The sequence below is a fragment of the Myotis nattereri genome, assembly GCF_964212035.1.
Source record: "Myotis nattereri genome assembly, chromosome: 2".
NCBI lineage: Eukaryota > Metazoa > Chordata > Mammalia > Chiroptera > Vespertilionidae > Myotis > Myotis nattereri.
In genome coordinates, this window is record NC_138076.1 from 28,755,313 (window position 1) to 28,778,991 (window position 23,679).

The 23,679-nt window shown below is 47.2% G+C and overlaps 1 protein-coding gene across 3 annotated transcripts in view; it reads right to left on the reverse strand.

Moving 5' to 3' along the window:
- TFDP1 (transcription factor Dp-1) overlaps positions 1-23,679 on the reverse strand; it is a 50,081-nt gene that overhangs the window by 20,839 nt on the left and 5,563 nt on the right. For all 3 annotated transcript variants that reach the window (XR_013995613.1, XM_081085059.1, XM_081085060.1), the window contains one exon: positions 7,120-7,186. Coding sequence is in view for 1 of the 3 variants with exons in the window: in XM_081085059.1 (XP_080941185.1) it covers positions 7,120-7,186 (67 nt within the window). In the remaining 2 variants the exon portion in view is untranslated. The remainder of the gene's footprint in view (positions 1-7,119; positions 7,187-23,679) is intronic.

A 23,679-nucleotide genomic window follows, 5' to 3' on the forward strand; every position in this document is an offset into this window, starting at 1 on the left:
TCCCACCAGGGTTTCTCCCTTGTGTTTTTATTGAGAAACTCTTCAAATATAAAGAACTGTTTTTGCAAACAGTCTTACTCCAGTACACCTAGAATTATTATTACTGTTTTATTGTATTTGCTAAAGAGACTTGAGCAGTAGAGCTAACTTTACACTCCCAGACTGCCCCACCTCTCCCCGACCGGGCCCCGCCTGCTCCCCAATGGGCCCTGCCTGCAAGTATCACGGCTTGATGGATGCATTCAGTCCATTTCATACTGTCCACATATGAATCCAAGAAAAATGTCTGTGTGACCCTTTAAAATTTTAGAAAATGACATATATTCAAGGAATTCTGCAACTTTGTTTACACTGTTTTTGAGACTTATCCTTAGAGAGATCTACTTGATTTCCTTCAATGCTGTAATGCTATTTCATCTATTTATACCTAGATGTCATACGAAAACACCCTCAGTATGTCACTACTAAAACACGGCAGTTAATTGGGGGCCTCCCACTGCTGAGTAAGGGTTCCTCCCAGGCGTTTTCTCTCATGAAGATGTGCCAAGGTCCCAGATGGCCTTCTGTATTACAGGCTTCACCGCAGTACCTCCACGTGGCCGTCCTGTGTGCACGCATGCACACACCCACATGCACCATAAACACATACATGCAAACACACACACCACAAACACACCACAAATATGTGTACACACACACACCACAAACACATACATGCAAACACACACACCACAAATATGTACACACACAAACACACACACGCCACATGTACACACACTCGAGCATCCGGTGTTCCTCTCCTAGGCTTTTTCCAATTGTTGACTCAGTAAGACTTGTCACTTTTTGACAACCTCAAAAATAAAATGGTATTTCATTTTTTGTTTAATTTGATAAAAATTAGAATGTTTAGCACATTTTTCTAATAAAGACTGCTACATGCAATCTATTTATGGGGGGATTAACATTTCAGTTACAAGATAGGTTAAATTATAACAGTCTGGGAATCTACTAACTAGAAATAATAGTTTCAACTGTAAAATGTACTACACAGCCTTTTATAAAGAAACTCCATAACAAAATATTTTCAAATATAACATTATACAATGGAGAATTCCTTTCTTGGCAAAAAATTGAGTTAAAAATATACATGGTCTGCCATAGCTGGTTTGGCTCAGTGGCTAGAGCATCAGCTTGCGGACTGAAGGGTCCCAGGTTCGATTCCGGTCAAGAGCACATGTCCAAGTTGCAGGCTCGATCCCCAGTGTGGGGCGTGCAGGAGGCAGCCAATCAATAATTCTCTCTCATCGTTGATGTTTCTAGCTCTCTCTCCCTCTCCCTGCCTCTCTGAAATCAATAAAAATATATATTTTTTTAAAAAGAACATACATGGTCTGATTGCTATAACCATTAAAAGAAAAAGAATTCTAAAAATGACTATATAAGCATATTTTTATAATTAGTAATCAGTCTATTATTATATACTGTACAGGTTTTTAAGATAAATTATGAAAACATATGGTTTAGTGTTTTCTTGGAAATAATTTTAACCAAACATCTTAAAGCTTTGGAATCTAATGTTTTAAGAGTTACTATTTTGCCACCGTGCTACAAATATTTTGTTATATTAACATGACTAGACCGTGGCGACCCTGCATGCTGCACCTTCACTGTCTGGCCCTGGATCAGCCACAACAGCCTTCTCCTCAGTTCTTGAGCACCGAGGAGGAGCCGCCTTCCTGGGCCATCGCAGCAGCCACACCCGACCCACACAGACATGCTGCTCATCAGCCAGGCAGGAAAACCAGGGAGAAATGGGCTCTGCAGGGGCTCCTCCGTGGATCCAAGCTGAGGTGTGCCACGCCCCAGGGCTGCGCTCTGGCTGCGTCAGCTGGGTCAGCCCAGAGCCCGCGTCCCAGGTGACTTCCATGCGGCCTCACTGTGCAGCAGCCCTTCTGCTCCTTGGCCAGCATTTAACTGAAGAACGGTCATCACCTCGTGCCCAGGAGCAAGGCTCACAGGGCAGGACGTCACTACCATGCTGTAAATGCCCTTTGGGTTAAAACAGAGGACAGGAGGAGAGAACAGGCTGGTGCCTCTGTCCCACGTTCCCCGGAGGGCAGCCATCCAAGGGGCAAACCAAAAGTTCCTCCGCTTCCTCCCGCAACTGGGCTCCCCTCCCAACCACTACAGAGACCAGTTTGAATTTACCCACCGTGGGCGAGTGTGTGCAAGTGTGTATGTGTACGTGTGCACGTATGCGTGCATTTGGGAGGGGACAGTTAACACACCTCGAGAATTACAAAATAACACTCAGGTTTCAGCCACACATCACTGGTAAATTTTCATTTTCCTACCTCAGAACCCTCAAGCTGGAAAACAGCACTGAAGCAGGGAAAATGACATTCGTCCCAGGAGAATGCCTGCTCACCAGTTAGGCAAAGACAGTGATGCAGGAAGCAATGTTCTGGGTTAAAGCAAGAGCACATGGAGATGGGCCCTACCTCCAGGAGCTGAAGACAGTGACCTACACGTGTCTAGCATAAGGGGCCTTAGAGCTCTTCAGAAAAAAGACAGGTTCACGTCACTATTCAATCAACAGGTATTAGAGCTCCCCCACTAACAAGGTGCCAGGTAACAAAAGGTAGCTTTAGAAAGCGACAGAACAGCCCGGCTACAACAACCTGCAGTGACACACAGCGTGAAGATCACCACCTGTCTCAGTGCATTGCGTGCAGGGACACCAGGTGCAGAAAAGCGTTCCCAAAATAGGAAGTATGCACTTTAACATACATTTACATGTTTAACTGTACTCTCAGGTACAGCTGAGGTTTTTCTCAGTAAGCATGTATTATCTGGGTAATAAATAAGTTTTCAGTTTGAAAAGGCAGGAAGCGTAATGAAGTGCAAACAGAGACCCAGAGTACAGAAAAAGGGGCGCACTTGAGCTGTGGTCCAAGGTCAGGTCTGTGCAGGGGACGGGCAGGGCGCAGGCTGGAAGGAAGGGCTGTGTGGGCACCTGAGTGGTGGGGGAAGGCTGCCTGTGCACCATTACTGTTTGGCTGGGAAAAAAGACCCAAGCAAGAACCATGAGGAATAAAGTGAGAAGATCGGCCGGGCCTGGAACTCATCCAGGTCGAGGTGCAGGGTAGGGGCGGGGCCTTAGGCGACAGGCACCGCACCCCGGACAGACTCCTTCCAGCAGTGTGAGGCCACAGGCAAGAAGGGAGTAAGAGGAAAGACCGATTAGCACACATGAAGTTGAAAACACTGACGACATCACACATTAGTGAGGATGCGGAGCAACTGGAAGCAAAACAATGCAGCCACATATACATTTGCTATGTGACCTAGTTTCCACTCCTAAGCGTCTGCCCAGATCACAAAAACAAATGTGTGTGCAAAGACTCACACGGTGTTACAGCCGTGAGCAAACAATCGGAAGCAACCCAGATGGCTGTCACAACTAAAACGGCACACAGAAGTTACTGTCTGAAACTGCATCGGGGCTCTTGCCTTCGGGGCCTGTGGATGCAAAGGCTGTGCGGTCAGTGCATTTTTCTGGGGGAAGTAGATTTTTGACTCTCGCAGGGTGTTATGGCCAACTTTATGTGTCAGTTTGCCAAGGCACTTACTAGTCCCCAGTTATCCCATCGAACACCAGCCTGGGGGCTGTTCTGGCAGCTCTTTGTGGACGTGGTGAGATCGACAAACATAGACTTTAGGTAAAGAAGAACCTAAAGTTGCCATGCGCCTGGATAAACCATCTAACCCGCCGAGAGCCTTGAGAGCAAAACCTGAGGTTTCCCTGAGAAGGAGTTCCGCCTTGAGACTGCAGCCCCAGCTCCTGCCTGTTTCCAGGCTGCCGGCCTGCCCTGCCAATCTCAGACCTGCCAGTCCCACAGCACACAGGCTGGTGATTCCCTGAAACACACCTCCTTCATACACATGACGTGTTTTCCACCAACTCTGCCTCTGGAGAGAACTGTGGCTGGCACCAGGGTCTGGAAACACAGCAGCTTTAAGAACAGGAGTGATCCAGGAACAGGATGGGCAGGGAGGCCGAGACTGGGAGTGGCGTGAGGATGAGAACCCCAATGGGGCAAGAGTGGCAGGGCCCAGAGCAGGGGCACAGTAGGGCCCAGGTGCAAGGAAGTGAGTCAAAGCCAGAACTCCAACAGGAACAGACGAGGAGGGAACTGGATGCTGGGTCTGGCCTCATCTGAGGATGTCTGGGGTTCTTAGCCGAGGGCAGCGAGGTTCCCAGTGGCAGTAATCAGGCGCTGGCCTGCTCCTGAATTCCTGGTGGGTGGGCGTGAGAGCAACGGTGAACTAGTCCCACAGGTACACGGTGCAGGGTAGGGGGCGAGGCCAGTCCCTGCCCTGGATGCCCCAGCCTCTCCTCAGGACCATCCCATCCTTACTACCGAAACCTCCACAGTGAGAACCAGCCCCTGCTCCTTCACAGTCACTCCAGAGAGACTGGCTCTCCAGGACATGCTGCTGACCACGCCCCTGGGCTCCGGAGAGCTGTGTGTGGGGGGAGGGGGAGGAGAGGGGGTTCTGAGCCTTACTCACTGTGACCCCAAGCCTTTGCCAGCTGCCCCATGGGAAGTGCCCACAGTGACCACTGAATCAAATGACACCCCAATGTGTTGCTCATGGGGCTCTCTAAGCTAATGAAATACTAATAAACCCAAAGCGAACAGTTCAAGTTAGTACAACACTGCTTAAAACTATCCTTAAACTCATGAACCAGAAGCAACAGGCGACACTGCTGCTGAAAGCCTGTCCGTCAGTGCACAAGGGTGGTGGTCAGACGGCCTGGTCCTACTCTCTCCACATCCAAGCCCCCACCGGCCAGAACAGCATGAACAGACAAATAGCTCCGCTTGTTAAAAGCTAATTCTCTGTAGGGGGCAGGAGAAACGTGGCGGCTCGGGGAGAGCTGCGGAGTGGGGTTGTGGAGACGTCGCCATGCGCCTTCTCCCTGAAGCACTGCTGTGAGGTGGAAGGGACAGGGAGGGGCCTTGGGAGAAGGAAGGAGCCCGGACCACCTGGAGGCTGCACTGGTCCCAGGACTGGCTCTGGACTCCACCACCCACGGGGCAGCCAGGCGGGACTGGTCAGGAGGATGAGCGAGGCCTGGGCATGCAGTCAGGGACTCCCAATGGCAGCGCAGCACAGCAAAGGCGAGTGGGGTGAGTGAGGCCGAAAAAATGAGCTGAAGAACACACAGGGTAAGATGAGGGGGCTGCAGAGAAGCTAGGCCATGCCCGAGGGAGACACAAAGTATTTCAAACGCTGCAGGGAGCCAACACCAAAATATCTTAGTAGAGTCAAGAAACTATTATTTTTCCATCCTTCCAATCCAATTCCTTGGCTCACAATTAAACTCAATAGGAAAGGAAAAGGAGACAGCCAATGTGTGGTCACAAGTAAGCTTACTTAGAGAGAAATTCAAAATAAACACCGGAATGAAAGGCTTCCATCATTTCCAAGGGAGCAAAGTTTGTGGATTTTTTCCCCATTATTATTTCTGCTTCATCGCTTTAAGAGAAAATGTCATGCCTCAAATTTCTGAAAATGTTAAATGTTCAATTACTTACACTGAATTTTTCACTCAAGCAATCTGTGAGTGCCAAAAATTAGCTTCACAACATATCAAGACTAAAAAGTATGCCAACACCAAATCCCTCAGTGGGCTCTCCCTCCTCGGACAGAGGGGAAAGAAGTGCAGGGCACGCCCATGACATTCCAGCAGTGAAACCAGGAGAGCAGGCGTGAGCCTAGGCCTGGAGCAAGAGATCAGTCAGGCCCTGGACAGGGTGCAGGCCGTGTGCACACAGCATGTGGCCGTGTGCACGAGCCTCCATGGGCATCTGAAGATAAGCCCCGATGCAACCGAGCGGGCAGGGTGTGAACCCACAACACACCAGACTTGCTCAGTCACACAGGGACCTAGCTTCCCGGGAGAGGGGAATGGATGAGGCAGGAGATGGCTGGGTTTCTGTCCAGTGCTCACCAGTAATGGATGGACAGACGTGAAGGGGCTGGGACACAGCGGGAAGACCGAGTGAGGGCCCCGCACCAGTTGCAAATCCCCAAGGCTATAGTAGGCATCAAAAGATCACTTATTAAGGCCTCACTGTTAGAGTAAAAAGGTAATCTAATGTATGACAATCACTAGAAAAAGCAGAAAGAAGTAATCCTTAAACAGAACCTAAGCCCTAACACTGCACAAGCCCTCTGGCCCCAGCCTGGCTGACACAGACAGTGGACGGGAGAGCTGGAGCCACACACCCGGACTTCATCCACCCCTGCAAGCAAAACCTCCTTAAGACAAACCAGGCCTCCCTCAGGTCTTCTCTGAGCAGTATTACAATGAGCTGCACCAAATGGGCCTGCTCGAACTTGTTATCAAAGCTCCACACCAATGCGGCTTTACAATCAGCCAAGCATCACACATCAACACTTTAAAGGCACATACCTTTGACGTGGATCCAGTAATTCCACGGCTACGACTTTACCTGAGGAGGTACCCAGCATGTTCAAATACACGTTCTCAGAGGGAAACTGCAAATTGAGGGACCACTGGGAAGGCATGGCTTTCACCGATCCTCCCTGAATTCTAGTGATGCAGAACAACGCTGATCCCCAGAGAAATAACGAAGATACACACACAGCCACTGACGTGGACTCTTGTTCGCACTGTGAGGTGTGCCCCTCACCGTGAGCCCTTGAAGTCTGTGTCCATCTGCTTCAGTGCTGGCCACAGAGCAAAGGCCTGGAGAGCACACCCCCAGCTCCAGGCCATGAGGTGGACAGAACACAGGTGACCTGTGTTTTCTTCGTTTCACTTCTCCACATTTCCTGAATTTCTGCCAACAGTATGCGACTTACAAACCAAAATAAACTCAGCCACTGGTGTGTGTGCAGGGGGTGTGTCTGAGTGACTTCCGAACGCCACTCCTCCCAGTCCATCCTGGGGGCTCCCAGGCAGGAGGGCTCCCAAGGTGGGTTTCCACAGCTTTCAAGGGCTTTCATAGCAGAAAACTCACAAATACAGCAAACTTCACGCATTTATCAACAAACTCACGTTTCCAAAGTAGGTGCCCTTACCTTTTCCAGGACTAAGGTTCTGGTCTATGAAGACCTTTAGTTCCCCGTTGGCTTCAATTAGACCGGCCTGAGAAAACAACAACAGTCATAATAAATACAACAGCTAATAGAGCGACAAAGCTGGTCTTTAACACACCATCCTGGTCAGAGGGAGGTATAAATAACATCACAAAATACAGTGTATACATGACGTGTTGTGGAACTGTGCACCTGAAACCTGTATAATTTTGTTAACCAGTGTCACCACGATAAATTCAAAGAAAAGAGGGGAAAAGGGCAAAATGGTCACCACTACGCAAAGAACTGCAGAAAGCCATGGAGGGAAACACCCAGGTCCACGTGTGGCTGCCTTTGCCCATAAGTTACTTATCTGATCAGCATAAAAAGGTCATTTGAAGATTTTACTCTTTAAAGCTTAGCCCTTGAGACAGTAATGAAATAATGTTTTTATTTATTAAATGGCACATGTATTTTAAGTGGTAATGTCTGAGGCTGGCAAAGGCATGGATGTGAAAGGACATTTAACTATCTTGAAAGCAACCTGGTGATTCAGCCTGAGAATAGAACAAGGGCCTTGGAGTTGGTCAGAGCCTCAAGACAAAACAAAAAAAAAAAAAATGAAAACTGCTTCTTTTCATGACCTGGGTAGTCACTGAATGTATTTTTGAAGCAAACCTTAACAGCTGCATGGAGCTTTGGTTCTTTTGCTTTTCTATGAAGGAACATTTATTAAAACTGGGGACAGTGAAACAAGAGCAGGCTGCCTTAGCTTTCTGGTAAGTCAGAGAAAAGAGGGCCTTGGGGACAGGATCCGAGGATTAGGCTGGGGCAAGCTGCTGCTGCCCATTGCTCCCCTGTTTGCAAGTCTTGTGGGGTCCCTTAGAGTTTAGGAGATGCATGCCGGTAGGGGAAGGAGAGGGGGAGAGGGAAGGGGACAGCGTGGTGGTCGTGCTCCCCAGAGGGAATGTGCTGGTTCAAATGTCTTTATTTAATACTAGAGGCCCAGTGCATGAAATTTGTGCACTGCCGGGGGCGGGGGGGGGAGATGGAGGGCGGGGGAGTGTCCCTCAGCCCAGCCTGCGCCCTCCTGCAGTCTGGGAACCCTTGGGTGATGTCTGCCTGCCGGCTTAGGCCCGATTCCCCCAGGGATCGGGCCTAAGCCGGCAGTCAGACATCCCTCTCGCAGTCCAGGGCTTTCGCAGTCTGGGATCCCTCGCTCCTTACCACCCACCTGCAGTGGAGGCAGGAGAGGCTTCCGCCACCACTGCTGCGCTTGCCAGCCATGAGCGTGAGCCCGGCTTCTGGCTGAGCGGCGCTCCCCCTGTGGGAGCCCACTGACCACCAGGGGGCAGCTCCTGTGTCAAGCATCTGCCTCCTGGTGGTCAGTGCATGTCATAGTGACCGGTCATTCTGCTGTTTGGTCGATTTGCATATTAGGGTTTTATTATATAGGATAGGATGACTGACTGCAAAATGTCAAAGACAAATGGTTATGACCAAAATAACTTATTTAGGTTTCCTGATCTTAGATAAACACAACACTTTAAAAGTCCTTTCTGGAAGGAGCAAGAACCTTGGGAATATATGAACTACAGTGGCATCTGGTCAGTCAGGTGGCAGGTTGCTACAGCAAAGCAGAATTGTTTTCAACAACTGAGCAGTTAAAGATATTATAGCGAGAAATACCAGAACAGGACAGGTCCACATATGACTAGCTTCCACATACGACTAATCTAAACCAGTTTCGATACGGGTTCATCCTACTCTTAAATGCCGAGAGATACAGCACAACAGATTTTCCCAAATAACACCTAAAACCAAGCCTCTCCCCACCCCCTCACCCTCGCCACCAATAGACTCCTTCTAATATGCTCTCTATGAAGGTGACAGAAATTATTTGGGGACTTGAAGACCAACCCCGACCAGACACACACTCTGCTTGCTCCAGGCTATGTGTGGGAACAGACAGCATCCTGACATTTGTGTGTCCACCCATCCGAAGGTGCACAGCTCCTCCGGACTGCTCTCCTTGAGAACAACAATGCCTGGTGCAGGGGAGACCTTGTAGCACTAACATCACTGGGCAAAGCCCTACCTCAGCCCTTTAAGAACACTATACTAGAACCACTCATGACATTGTGGAATTCAGGAGAAAAGCTGGTCATCACTGGGCAAAGCCCTACCTCAGCCCTTTAAGAACACTATACTAGAACCACTCATGACATTGTGGAATTCAGGAGAAAAGCTGGTCTCTCGCAAACCCACACAAACTAACTCAGGTCCAGCGTCATCGCCCAAAACCTACCCAGAATCACAGCTTCAGCCTTCGTAATGGTGCTTCTCTAAAACACCGCCCCCTTCATGGCGTATATGCACCAAAGGACAACTGAAAAACCTAACAAAGACCTCACTGGTGAAGGATGACAAGAATCAACTAAGTATAATAGGAAATTACTGTCATCTTTCCTGAAAAAAATACCTCCCTATTGATTGGATTCATGTGTGGTCAACTTTAAGACACCTACTGAGTCCTGATACCTGGCCTGTCACCTGCCGAGAAGACCGCCCACTCCCCACATCTGCTCTGCTTCATTCCCAGGACACCCTCCCACCGGCTCCCCAGCCTGGGTGATTCTAAAGTCCCAGCCTCCATTGCCGCTACCTGCAGACCGGGGACAAGCAGCGCCAGTCACACCTCCCTCACAGCTTCTACAAGAATCACAGCGTGACCTGCAAACCTTTAAAAATCCACACACGGGTGACCAATCATGCTTGTCTGCCCAGGACCAAGGAAGTCCTGAGGGCTCCTGGGGTGCTGGTCTGCTGGTGCTCAAAGCAGGAAGGGCCCAGGCCCGCTGCAAAGTTGTCACTGTGGACAGAAATGCCTTCAGAAACCTGCCCACCGACGACAGTGCTGGTGTAAACAAGACTTACGAGGTCCTGCGGCAAACCCGTCTTGGCCTCAGAGTCACCACTCTCCTTGGTACGGAGCCCGCACGCCTGGACCGCACCCTGACCCAGTGTCTCCTCTCAGCACCCAGGACTGCAGGGCGTTAGGCATGCGGGCAGTGAACGAGGCCTGACCTGTTTCATCTCCTCTTTCTTCAGACAGTAGGACAGTCCAAAGGCATGCAACATGCCACACCATTGGGAATATATTATCAGCATGAGGACGTACTGAAATGAATCCCATTACAGCCCTCCTTGGGACTTTCCAACATGAAATCACTCCGACAGGTTTACGGTTAGTACACAACTTCAATCACACAACCACAGATACTGAATTAACAAAAATATTACAGTCACCCATTGGATTTCTTCCTTACACCTTGTAGCCCAGAGCTACGACCTGCAGGTACCTGATTATAAGCATCAAAACACAGGTTGTTTTTTGTGTTTTTAAAGGCATTACTGAAATTGCAATTAATTTTAAGTGCATTAGACTTACTTTCCTACAAAATCCTTATACTTAAGATGCCGCCCTGGCCAGTGTTAAGTGTTAGAGCATCGGTCCATGCAACAAAGGGTCATGGGTTCAATTCCCTGGTCAAAGGCATATACCTGGGTTGCAGGTTCAATCCCCAGCCCCAGTTAGGGAGAATATGAGAGGCAACCAATAGATGTGTCTCTCTCAAACTGCTAAATATACTAACATCCAAACCAATAGCAAAGGTATTCATTTCCCATAACTATAGTTTTTCTTAGTTTCTATAATTAGCCTATTATGCTCATATTTAATGAGCATATATTTAATGAGTGGCCAGGCAGAGGACGGACCTAACCCACAGGCCAGCTCCCACCGCCACACTCTGAATCCCCGCACTGGTCTCCTTCTTCCTGTCCTTCCTCTTTCTAAAACACACTCAATGTGTGTGACTGCCTCTCATCGCCCTAGGATAACATACAAAGTCTTCGGCAAGACAGAGACCCTGAGACCAGGGACCGCCTGCCTGCCCACATCCCATTAGAAGGCCGCCAGAAAGATAAAGCCTCGCTTCCGGCCAGCAGGGCACAGCTCAGGGCGAGGAGGTAAAGGAAGGTGGTCTGAGCTGGTTGTTTACGTGGAAAGTGAGAAGGGTAGGGACAGTCAGCTGCTGGTGAGAGACCAGCAGGGCTGGACATTACCCAAGAGAACCAAAGTCCCCTCTTGGCACCCTCAGTTCTCACCGCCCTCCTCCAGGTGCAGCCCCCATGCTTCCTGCTACCTCCTGACTCCGTGCACTTTCTAAGTTACTATCCAGGTTACTAATTATTCTTGCCACTAGACTATAAGACGTATAAGAGCAGGATGTTTGTATGGAAAGAAACCACTGCAGCAAGAACCCCAAAGCCCAGACTGAGGAGGTCGAGCAGCCCAGAGGAGAGGTCAGCCCTTGAAGGGCCTCAGTCAGCATTTGGGCCTTAGGGCAGTGGTTCCCAACCTCCTTTTGGCCATGCCCCACCCTAAGCATCTCTAAAATCCTGATGCCCCCCCCCCCCCCGCCATGACATATAATTCTTATTATTCAAAAAGTAAACTCCTATTCATGTGGAGGAAGCCTAAAAGGCCATTAACTTGGTCTCACAAGCTTCCAAAGAACATGGCATCCATGAAAGAGAAAAATAAAAGCAAAAGGACAGCTGAAGTACTGAAGAAGAAATCACTAAGAAATTGTTATAAAAATAATATAAAGGGATATGAAAAAACAGCAAATAAAGTTTCAAAATGTATAATAGAGAACTGAAATGCATAAATGTCACTATATATTTATATATTGTATATGAGGCCCCTAGAATTATAAGAAATGCAAAAAATTCACTGTTAATAACTTTCTCGAATTGCCCCCCCTTAAAAATCAAATAGTCCCCCTGTGGGGCTGTGCCCCACATTGGGAACCACTACCTTAGGGTCATCTGGTGGCTTAATCTACAAAGGCCAGGTTAGATCTCAAAGACCAAGACTTCTGACTTACTGGCGTGCGTGCGTGTGTGTGTGTGTGTGTGTGCATGCGCGCGCACGCACGTGCATGTGCGTGTGCATATGCGTGTGTGTCTGTCTCTTGTCTCTCCCTCTCCCTGCCTCACTCAGTCCCTCTGATAATGTGAACTTGCCCCATGGAGGGACCAACGTGCCCAGAAACAGAGGGTGACCCCCAGCCAAGAACCTTCAAGGGACGGAATCCTACCAACAACCAGGCAAGTGAGTAGATGCAGTCACCACCACCCCAACACCTCAGGATACAACACCTTAGCGTGTTGAGCTGGGGGGCCAGTGCAGCTATAGCCAGACTCCTGACCCACAGAAACCGCGGGTAACAATGTCGAAGCGCCAGGTTGCTACATGTTGGGTAACTGTTACAGAACCGACAAAGGAGAGTGGTAAGGTGCTGGAGACCACACAGCTATCTCTCCTGAACTGTTCATGTGCTGGCCTGTTTCTGGTGTCAGCCACCTGCTGTGGGTTTGTCTTTGCTACGGAAAGAACATCATAGTGAAATTACAAAACAAGGAGATATGAAGCACGATGCAAGAAAAAAAAACTGAGAGCCCAGCTGGTGTGGCTCAGTGGTTGAGCATCAACCCATGGACCAAGAGGTTGCCGGCTCCATTCTAGGTCAGGGCACATATACGGGTTTGCCAGCTCGATACCCAGGAGGGGGTGTGCAGGAGGCAGCCGATCGATGTTTCTCTCATTGATATTTCTATCTCTCTATCTCACACCTTTCCTCTCTCTCTAAAAATCAATGAAAACATCTTTTAAAAATCTGAGTTAGAGCTATGGTTCATCACATAAAAAAGTAGATTCCAAGTGAATAAAAGAATAAAGTGGAAAAAATAAAGCTAGGAATGCTGTATCTGGCAACAGCCAAACAGGAGCTTCAAATCAAGGCTCTTGCTGAAAACAATACAAAATAAATTAATACAAATATCTATATTTAAATCTGTGTGGCAAGATCAGGGCACTCCTAGGACAGGGAAGGGAGGCGCAGGGAAGCGAAAAATCAATGCCTCTACCCAGCACCACCACCTGGAAGATGCCATCGTGAGAGTCCACCCCACAAGGGTATTTACCGCCGTTCTGCTTACCATAAAGGCAAGCTACTGGAGACAACCTAAATGCCCACCAGTAGGTTCAAATAAATGAGGGCACATCCAAACAAAATACCAAGGTAGACCTTGACGCAAATGAAGCTTACAAATTTGGAGATAAATGGAGAAATGCAAACACTAGCTATCTGGCAATGCTAATGAATTATTGTTTGTTGTCTTGGTATGTGTAAGAGTTCTTATCGTTAAGAGATACATGCTAGAATATTTAACGAAACGACGTCAAGTTTGTCATTGGCTTCTTGATCACCTGGCTGGGATTGAGAAGCATGAACGGACAAGAGGGCTGTGAAATGAGGCGGTAAAGGGTGGTGACAGGGATGCAGGGGTTAGTTTTATTTAAAATTATCTGTTTATATTTACCCACATGAAAAAGCCTAGGACAACTTGTGGAATAAAATAGAAGGGAACAGAATGTGAGTTCATCTATGTGAAGTTGGATAATACATGTGCACGTTTAAACAACACACACATCTAAGGAGTTAGTCCCCAAAATCATCACCAAAGGGTAAGACTAGTCACCCTGGACTATGATTTTCTGTTACCATTCGAATTTCTAAATAAATCCTATATAACAGGTGCTCGAATAATGACATTGGACTCAATGTCGTTTCGTTATAACATTGGTGAGGTGCCGTAAAACCTTACCTCTTGTGTATATCAACTGACCTGTGGTAAAAACTGGCTTCATTATACGTCATTTCACTTAAAGTTGCAGAACCTATCGGCAACATTGAGGACTTAGTGTATTTTTGTAATTAAAGCACAAAACTATTGTCATTTTCTAACAAAAGATACAGTCGCAAGGATAGCAAGATCTAAGGATGAGTCCTAGCCGGTTTGGCTCAGTGGATAGAGCGCCGGCCTGCGGACTCAAGGGTCCCAAGTTAGATTCCGGTTAAGGGCATGTACCTTTGTTGCGGGCACATACCCAGTGGGGAGTGTGCAGGAGGCAGCTAGCTGATCGATGTTTCTCTCTCATCGATGTTTCTGACTCTCTATCCCTCTCCCTTCCTCTCTGTAAAAAAATCAATAAAATATATTTAAAAAAAAAAAAAAAAGATCTAAGGATGATGAGGGCAATGAGGACAGAGGCAGAAAGCTATGGACCAGAGCTCAGGACCCCACGGAGCATCCATGGAAAAGTAACCAGGATGACAGCAAGAGACAATGGAGCAGAGCCCATGACCACAGAGCTGGCCCTGAGGCACAGGCCTGCGGAATCAGCTGGGGAGCAGAAAAGCAAGTGTGGAGAAAACAATGACCAGGCAAGTGCCAATCCTTCCCCCACAAGAAACCCGTGTCCTCAGGAGAAAATCTCAGGTCCATCAGTAAAGGGAAGAGGAAGAGGTAGGAGTTAAATTGACCAACGCCAGCAGACTCAGAGGAAAGGAAGAGGAACAGGTGTGGCAGACTGAGGGGGGCGGGCGGGGAGGAGGGAGGCGGGAGGAAGGGATTTGCTTTTGGTGCCAGGAACAGGGGGTTGAGACTGCCAGCGTTTCTGAAATTCAAGTGAGACCCTGAGTTCTCTGCCAGGGGCCGTGACATCAGCAATGGACACACATTACAATTGTTCTTCTCCATGATAAGCAGAACTGGGATTCAAAGGGACAGCCCAGGTTAAATTCCGTTGCTGCTTTTTCTTTGGTTGGATTCGGAGCTCTCCAGTCTCTTCCGGCTCTGAAGCGCTAAGATTCTTCAGTTCCTCTGCAGTAGCCTCCTTCGGCCTCCTGCCTCCGCCACCACAGCCCACCTCTTCAGAGTGAAGTATAAATTAGCATTTCCATCCCACTCCTGCCCACCACGCTGGACCTGAAGGTCAGTCAAATGCTGAGTCACTTCACTATTATCCTCCACCCCACTCCACGATGCACAGCGCAGGAACTGCCGCCTGCTCACGCCGAGGTGTGCGGTTCAGTTTCTCGCTGAATCCAGTATCTCACTCCCCAATGACAATCCTTCCTAGAAAGAAGCAGACTGAGCCACAGCATCGGCTCTCCTAATCCATCACCTGCCTCCTTCAGTCGTCATCTCAACTCGTGCTTTTCGGCCAGAAAAATATTAAACCTATTCTAGAACAGGCACAAATGTAAAACTGCCTGGAAGAAAACAACATGGTTCCAAAACCATTTTTAACTATTTGCTTATGTCCCACTTTCTGGCGTTGGTGGCAGATTCGCACTGGGTGAGCTCTGGAAAGCACCGACTGCGTTCTCTCACCTGCTGCATGGTGGACACTGTTCACCAGGACCTGATGGGGACACCTAACAGAGACTAGGATTTGATTTGTCAGGAAGCTGCTCCCTATTATTTCTTGTTCTTTATGACAAAATTGCCCCATGTCCGCCCTCCTCCTAGCTTCAGCCCCTAAAGGGGAAGCCATGGGTGTCAGAGGTGCTGCCCATCCAACCCTATTCCCCAGGGTGAGTCCCTGCTGCCCACCACCTACAGGATTCCTCTGAATTCTAGCCACGGCAAGCTGCAGGTGGGATGGGCAGATGTCTGCCTACAGAAAGACTGCAGTAGAGGCAGGGAACAGGGCCAAAACAGGCCACGTGGTCCCGAGCACTCAGTGGTGAGCCAGCGTCCTCTTCATGGCCTGTGGGTCCCCCACACCTCGTCTCTGGCAGCCTGTGACTCACTGAACCCCACCTCTGATGGCCTGCCTACTTCACTCCTGAGTTCAGGTCCTCACAAGGAGCCGACCCCACCCCACCCCGATCACACTCGGAATGAGGTCTACCCCCAGAGCTCTGATCAGACCAACTACTCAGGGCCAAGAAGCATGTGTCAGAGGCCCAGGCCTGTGACGAACTCAAATTTCTTCAAAGCCTCACGTTTTATTCTTCAGAACCCATCTAAGAGTTGCCGGGGCCAGGCCGAGCACGTGATGCATCTGGTCCTTTAATCTTTGCTTCCCTGAGAGAAGAGTATGCCTGTTACCTCATTTTATAGACGAGTCGCCAAGCCCTGGAGAAGTTTCAGCCTGAGGTCACAGCACCGGAAGCGGCAGAGCTGGGACTCAGAAGCAGGCAGCGTCGGTCCACTCGAAACCACTGCCTTGGTCCTCACGCAGAAATCGTTTCCAGGAGAACACCCACGGCCCTGCGGCTCCGCGTGCACTCGGCACCGAGGCCTGGGGTTTCTCCTGAGGGTAACACAACAGGGCGTAGAGACATCTTCTGCTCCTCTAATATATTGATTTTATTAGCTAATTTTAAAAGTAACAATACACTAATCTGACTTCTCCACTGGAAATTTTATTGCAGCATACTTTTTCCCCTTTTACAACAAACCTAACTCTCTTTTTAACAAAAACAAAGTCATCCAAGGCCGGGAGTTTGCACAAGGACCAGTGCTCCTCCACAACCCCCACGGAAGGCCCCGGAAGCCTGCAGGGTCCAGGGTCTGAAGGCTGCGCGGGGTCTGGGTGGGTAGATGGCAGGGGACGAACAACTGTGACAAGAACAGTACACCGCCACCATGGGCCCTTTCCCTTCCCAGGGGGAGGCAGGGTCTCTAGGACCATGGTCCACACCTGTCCAGACCTCACTCCGACAAAGGCCTATGAGGTGGGGCGGACAGGGCCACCATCGTTGCACAAGAGGTCGGGCCTACAGTCATCACAGAAACCCACCTCCACACTAACCAGCTCCTATCCTTTCCATCCCCAAAGTCAGACCTGGTCGTGCAGCTCCCATAGGAGCCACTTTACAGTTTGTTAGGAAAAAGAAGGGGTTACATCCGTGGGGGGAAGGCGTCTCTACAGTCCCCACTTCCGGCCTGGAAATGCTCTGCAACACCTAAGTCTACAGACAGGATTTCTCCAGAGTTACAAAACCCCATGAGATTGTTCAATGTTGTGACTTCCCTCCTACCCAAGCTGTGTGGCTGTGTGTGTGTGTGTGTGTGTGTGTGTGTGTGTGTGTGTGTCTTGGGGGAGGGGCACCTCAAGGCATCATAAAAAGAGAATGAAACACCCAACTATTCCATAGCCATCTTAACTCACAGGCTACCTATTTGGATAACATTAAGGCAAATCTTTATCTTTTATGCTGCACATCATTTCAAACAAGGTATCTAAATTTAAAAAACAGATTTTTCAAAAGAACTGCTAAAGTTATAATAACTTCAAAAAATAAATAACGTCTTTATCTGGATTAATCTAAAAGTTCACCAGGTCAAAGGTAAGTGTGGCTTTTTAACTGACCCCCCCAAACTCAGCTATGAGACAAAGTTAGAGGTTGAACTCTCACATACATATCTCCCTCCTCATCCCACTTCCCTTCTCTGCAAAACAGGATTTAGGATCTATCAATATAGGTGGCATAAGATATTTTCACTCAAACCCTGATTTTTCTGAAAAGCAAATGAACCAACAGAAAAATAAGACCCACAGTAGGTACTCCAAGTCATTAATACTTTTAAACAAAGGAAGTAAGATATTATGCAACAGCTAAAAAGATCTGATGGGCTATACTTAGGCTGCACTGTAATCATTTACCCAAGAAGCTACAAGAATGCACACTGCTACTGTGAACTCGAGCGTCAGAGTTTTGATGATTACACTGAATAATGATGAACAAAAATATATACTAATCACTCAAGTGAAGAAAAACATTAAAATTACCTAAATACTATCTGTATTTAATGTTAAAATCCAAGGCTTATAGTGAGGTGATTTTATACTTATGACTCTCGCTGAATGACAAAAGCAAACAATTGTTAACATTTTGCTATGAAATGAAAAACAAAACTTTAATATCCTTAATACATAAAGAGTAGATGCAGCCCTAACTGGTTTGGCTCAGTGGATAGAGCATCAGCCTGCGGACTCAAGGGTCCCGGGTTTGATTCCGGTCAGGGGCATGTGCCTTGGTTGCGGGCACATCCCCAGTGGGGAGTGTGCAGGAGGCAGCTGATCAATGTTTCTCTCTCATCGATGTTTCTAGCTCTCTATCCCTCTCCTTTCCTCTCTATAAAAAAAAAAAAAAAAAAAAAAATCAATAAAATATATTAAAAAAAAAAGAGTGGATGCAAATACACATGAAATAAACACCCGAATAAAGAAAATGAGCAGAGGGTATGTTCATCCATTCACAGTGAAACACTGTTTTAAAAGGAAAATATTCAACTTCTAAATAAAAAAATGCAAGCTAAAACAAAATGCCATTTAATATTTCACCTATCCAATGAAGCAAGCCTGTGGGTTTTTAAATTATCACCTCATCGAATTCAATGTTGAAAAGAGAATGTTAAAATGGGCTCTCGCCTACAATCTGATGGAAGTAAAAACTGGTACAATAATTTTGGAAAGTAATCTGATAATCTCTCAAAGATACAGTGCATATACGTGCTGCATCACACACGTCCTCACACACCCACATCCACCCATGCACACTCATGCCTATCCAGGCACGGCCATAAACATCCACACAGAATTACACTTCCAAGAATTTATCCTAAGATATCATCATGGATCTGGGCAAATTTGAGATTTAACTGGAGACCACTGGCATCCCCAACATTGGGAACTGAGGAATTAAGGTACATCAGCATGGAGTAAGGGTTGTCAAATTACTTGATATTCTCCACTCTCTTATAAAATACTGATTTCTTTCAGGACTCTCAGGTGACCCACACATCTGTGCTCCAAAAAGTTCAGCAGCGTGCTATCCAACACTCAGATGCGCTCATTTCTAAAAAATCTCTTTATGCCCCTCGTATGTTATTAAAAGCCTGGGGCAAACAAGTAAGTGTTGGCAAGAATGTGGAGAAAAGGGAACTCCTGTGCATTGTTGGCGGGAAGGCAGATTGGTACAGCCACTGTGGAAAGCAGTATGAAGTTACCACAAAAAATTAAAAATGGAGCCCGGCCGGTGTTGCACAGTGGTTGAGCGGTGACCTATGAACCAGAAGGTCACGGTTCGATTCCAAGTCAGGGCACATGCCCGGATTACAGCCTCAATCCCCAGTAGGGGGCATGTAGCAGGCAGCAATCAATGATTCTCATCATTGATGTTTCTCTCTCTCCCTCTCCCTTCCTCTCTGAAACCAATAAAAATATTTCTTTTTAATTAAAAATGGAGCTGCCTATGCCCCAGCAATTCCACTTCTGGGAAGATATCCAAAGAAACCCAAAACACTAATTCGAAAGAATATATGCACCCTATGTTCACTGCAGTGTTATTTACAATAGCCAAGATTTGGAAGCAGCCCAAGTGTCGGTCAGTAGTAAGAGGATAAAACAGCTGTGGTCCATTTACACAATGGAATACTTACTACTCAGCAATAAAAAAGGAAATCTTGCCCTTTGCGATGTTCCATAAGGGGACACCAGAGCGCACAATTCGTGGATGGATCTGGAGAACATTATACTAAGTGACATAAGCCAGCCAGAGAAAGCTAACATCATATGATTTCACGCATATGTGTAAACTAATGAATAAAATGATCTAACAAGCAAAATAGAGCAGACTCATAGAGAGCAGGCTAGGTTGACAGCTCTCAGGCAGAGGGGGCGGGGGGTGGGGGCTGGGTTGGGGGACGCTGCAAAAAAGAAAAAAGAGAAAAAACTCATGGACACAGACAACAGTGTGGTGATTGCTGAAGGGATGGGGGTAGGGGAGGTGGAGGAGGATAAAGGGGGAATAAAGGTGATGGGCAGAGACTTGACTTGGAGTGATGAACTCAATACAGTATACAGATAATATGTTGTGGAACTGTGCACCTGAAACCTGTATAATTTTGTTAACCAGCATAACCCCAATAAATAAAGGAAAAAGTGGGGGGGGGGGGGAAGTCTGGGGAAAATGGCAAACAATCTAGAAGGTTGCATCAGTGTCTTTAAATGTCTTTTATGTTCTCCATCCATTTTACAGAAATCAGAACTGGATATTATGAGTACGGTTTATATAGAAGACTCAGCAACAGTGGACCCATCACCTAGAAAGGACTTTCACTCTATAGACAAAGGAGTGGGGAGGGAGTGGATACACACGTTTGAATTTAAAACGATGTGTAAAGGTATGCATCATTTTTTAAATATATATTTTTATTGACTTCAGAGAGGAAGGGAGAGGGAGAGAGAGATAGAAACATCAATGATGAGAGAGAGAATCATTGATTGGCTGCCTCTTGCATGGCCCCTACTGGGGATCGAGCCCGCAACCCTGGCATGTGCCCTTGACCAGAATCGAACCTGGGACCCTTCAGTCCGCACAGGGTGACGCTCTATCCACTGAGCCAAACCAGTTAGGGCGGTATGCATCATTTTTATCATTTCCCATTTTAACTCACTTTTTCAAGAACTGACCACCTATAATTTCCCGACGTGTCAAATAAACGTATAGCTGCTAAAAATAACGTGGTTAAAAAAAAGTGACTGACTTGGGGAAATACTGACAATACATTAAAGAGAAAAGGGCCCTGACCAGTTTGGCTCAGTGGATAGAGCGTCGGCCTGTGGACTGAAGGGTCCCAGGTTCGATTCTGGTCAAGGGCATGTACCTTGGTTATGGGCACATCCCCAGTAGGGGGTGTGCAGGAGGCAGCTGATCAATGCTTCTCTCTCATCGATGTTTCTAACTCTTCTAGCCCTCTCCCTTCCTCTCTGTAAAAAAAATCAATAAAATATATTTTTTTTAAAAAAGAGAAAAGGAAGATTAAATAGTACAGTACATTTACATCTTTGTAAAACATGCCTTTATTAAATATGACTAAATAAAAATCCAACAGGAACATACTATAAAATACCAACAATTCATCTCAGATACTGGCTGATGATATTTTTTTCTTCTTTTTACTTTCCGGAACTCTCTAAGTTTTGTACAATTAACATTACTTTTGTAACAGAAGAAATATTACTTGAACTTTTTCAGTACCTCAAACTCTCTACTCATGGAAATTCTGCTAAATGTACATTCCAATGATTGTGACAAAAAAGCTGGTTGGTGTGACAGGACTGTCATTCATTAAAAACAAAACTCACGGTCTATGCTGAGCTGCCACACACAACCTGGGAATGACGAGTTCCTCTGCAGAATGAACCATGAAGGAGGCCAGCACACCTGTCACCTGTTACCTGGGCAGGGGAGGCACAGGACAGAGCTGAGCTGGGGGGCTGTGGAGACATCGAGCTCTGGAAACTGCCTGGTTTTCCGGCTTACAGGCAATGACCATCTGGGCTCTTGCCTAGCGGAGATAGTCACTGTCTCCTTTTCTTAGACCTTTGGGGATGTGATGTTATGTAAGGGACACCAGGGTGCACAGTTCAAGCATGTGTGTTAAGAGATGCTGCATTTTAGAACCTGAGAATGCAAAGCAGTTTCATTCATCCCATCAAACAAGCATTCCCTTTAAAACGGGATCGTGCAAAAACTGATGTTGATGAACACGGTCCTAAGCTCAAACAACAGACCCTGACAAGAAGAGGTGAACACAACTCTTCACTCCGGAGGTTCCAAGTCACCTGTGGCAGATCTGAAGGGCACCCGTAAGCTGCAACAACTGAAAAGCTAGTCAGCCTCCAATACCAGTCCTCACGCAGAGCCGGGTCTGCAGGAGTCGCAGGCAGTCAGCAGGGATGTACTGACGGCCGACTCCTTTCCAGGCCAGGTGCCACGCAGACACAGCAGCCATACTATTTGTGGCCGATACCCTAATAATGGTAATCATTTGAGTTAGGAGGTGCCTGAGGGTCAGCCAAGGCCAACACCCCACATCCCAGATGACGTACATCCCAGAGGTCTTCTGCCCTCAGCAAGGATCCACAGGGTCATGAGAGGCGCAGGCCATGGGCCACCTCTGACCCATTCCTGGCCGCTCTTTCCTAGAAATCCAGTCCCTCCTAAACCGTATGAAAACGCAGGCAAGAGAAGCCAGGTGTCAAAGACAAATGAGAATTTCCTAATTGTCCTAACTGAAAAATAATTATTAATTTATTAAATACCAAGAGAGAAGACCTCTTTGAAAAGGCTATGATGTGAGGAAAACATCGTCTAAGAAGTTACACAGCAAGTGAGGCTATGCATCAATACCACAGGAGAATTTCCTAATTGTTTCACAACCAACTCTGAAGATAATTTTTTTTTTTTTACACAGAAGGACAAAGCTAAAAAAAAAAAAAGCTGATTATACAAGGGAAAAAGATACCCCTTTAATCTTTTGAGTTTTATACCAGGTGTTTGTATAATACCTCTTTTAAGCAAGATGTTTCGGGGCAACACTTTTAATTAAGCTCTATCTTTCTGCTGTTTGATACCATCTCAGAGTTCTCCATTTTCATTCCACGTAGAGAAAAATTAACTCTAAAACATGAAAACCCTGTTGCAAAAACAAGCACACCATCATGGATTTCTCCTCTATTTAAACCTGAGTGACTCGGGCTAAATGTACCACCCTCTTAATCTCCAATGTGAAGCTGTTTCTTTATGAGGGCAGGCAAAAGAAAAGGCGGTACTAAATGACTGAATTAGTGTCCATTCCCAGAACTCACTGCATCAAAGACGGGCGGAAACAGCAGGTTATTGCCATGCCAGGTTTATTTCTTCAGCCCTGAATTTCATCACCGAGGTCTAGGTCTGCAAAACGATACTCAGGACATGTATTTTTAGATTAGCTCATTAGTCTCCTATTGGTATTAAACCAGGCCTCATTATAGCATCCCTCTAAAGCTTCCATAGGATGCCTTTTTCTTTGGTCTCCAGCTCTCAATAATACAACTTAGGGATTTTTTTTTTCCGGAACACAAGAGGACTCACAGAGCAGCTTTCAAACTGAGGCCCATCACTCTAGCTGGTTTGGCTCAGTGGATAAGGAGTCAGCCTGTGGACTGAAGGGTCGAGGGTTTGATTTGATTCCGGTCAAGGACACATGCCCAGGTTTTGGGCTACATCCCCAGTAGGGGGCATGCAAGAGGCAGCCAATCAATGATTCTCATCATTGATGTTTCTATCTCTCTCTACCTCTCCCTTCTTCTCTGGAATCAATAAAAATATATTAAAAAAACAAAAAAAAACAAAAAAACAAAAAAAAAAAACTGAGGCCCATGGACTGTGAATAAAAACCTACATGGCCACCCTCCCGGCCAGGGGCTGTCCCAGTCCGGTCCCCACCTTAAGATCATGCTGGCATCTGCGGTGTCTTCCTCCCTCAGGAGGGCCTCTGGCCAAGTGCTCAGGGCTAGTGGCCTGGGGTCTGGGTCAGGACTCACCGGGCACACCAGGCTTCCCTCTGCTCTCACACCTGCAATGTGGAGGGGTGGGCCCAGGAATACCCACCACAGTCGGAACCTGCCACTCAACATCTCTTGGCAAAAGCACCCTTATAATTTAAAAAATCAACTATCTAGCTCTCTGCTCTTTACAAACCTTCGTGATACTGGACAAGGATGCAAATGCGATCTTTCCAGTGGGGATGGAGGTGACACTGTTCCTTCTCCTCCTCCTTCCCGGGGCCATGAGGAACTTCTGA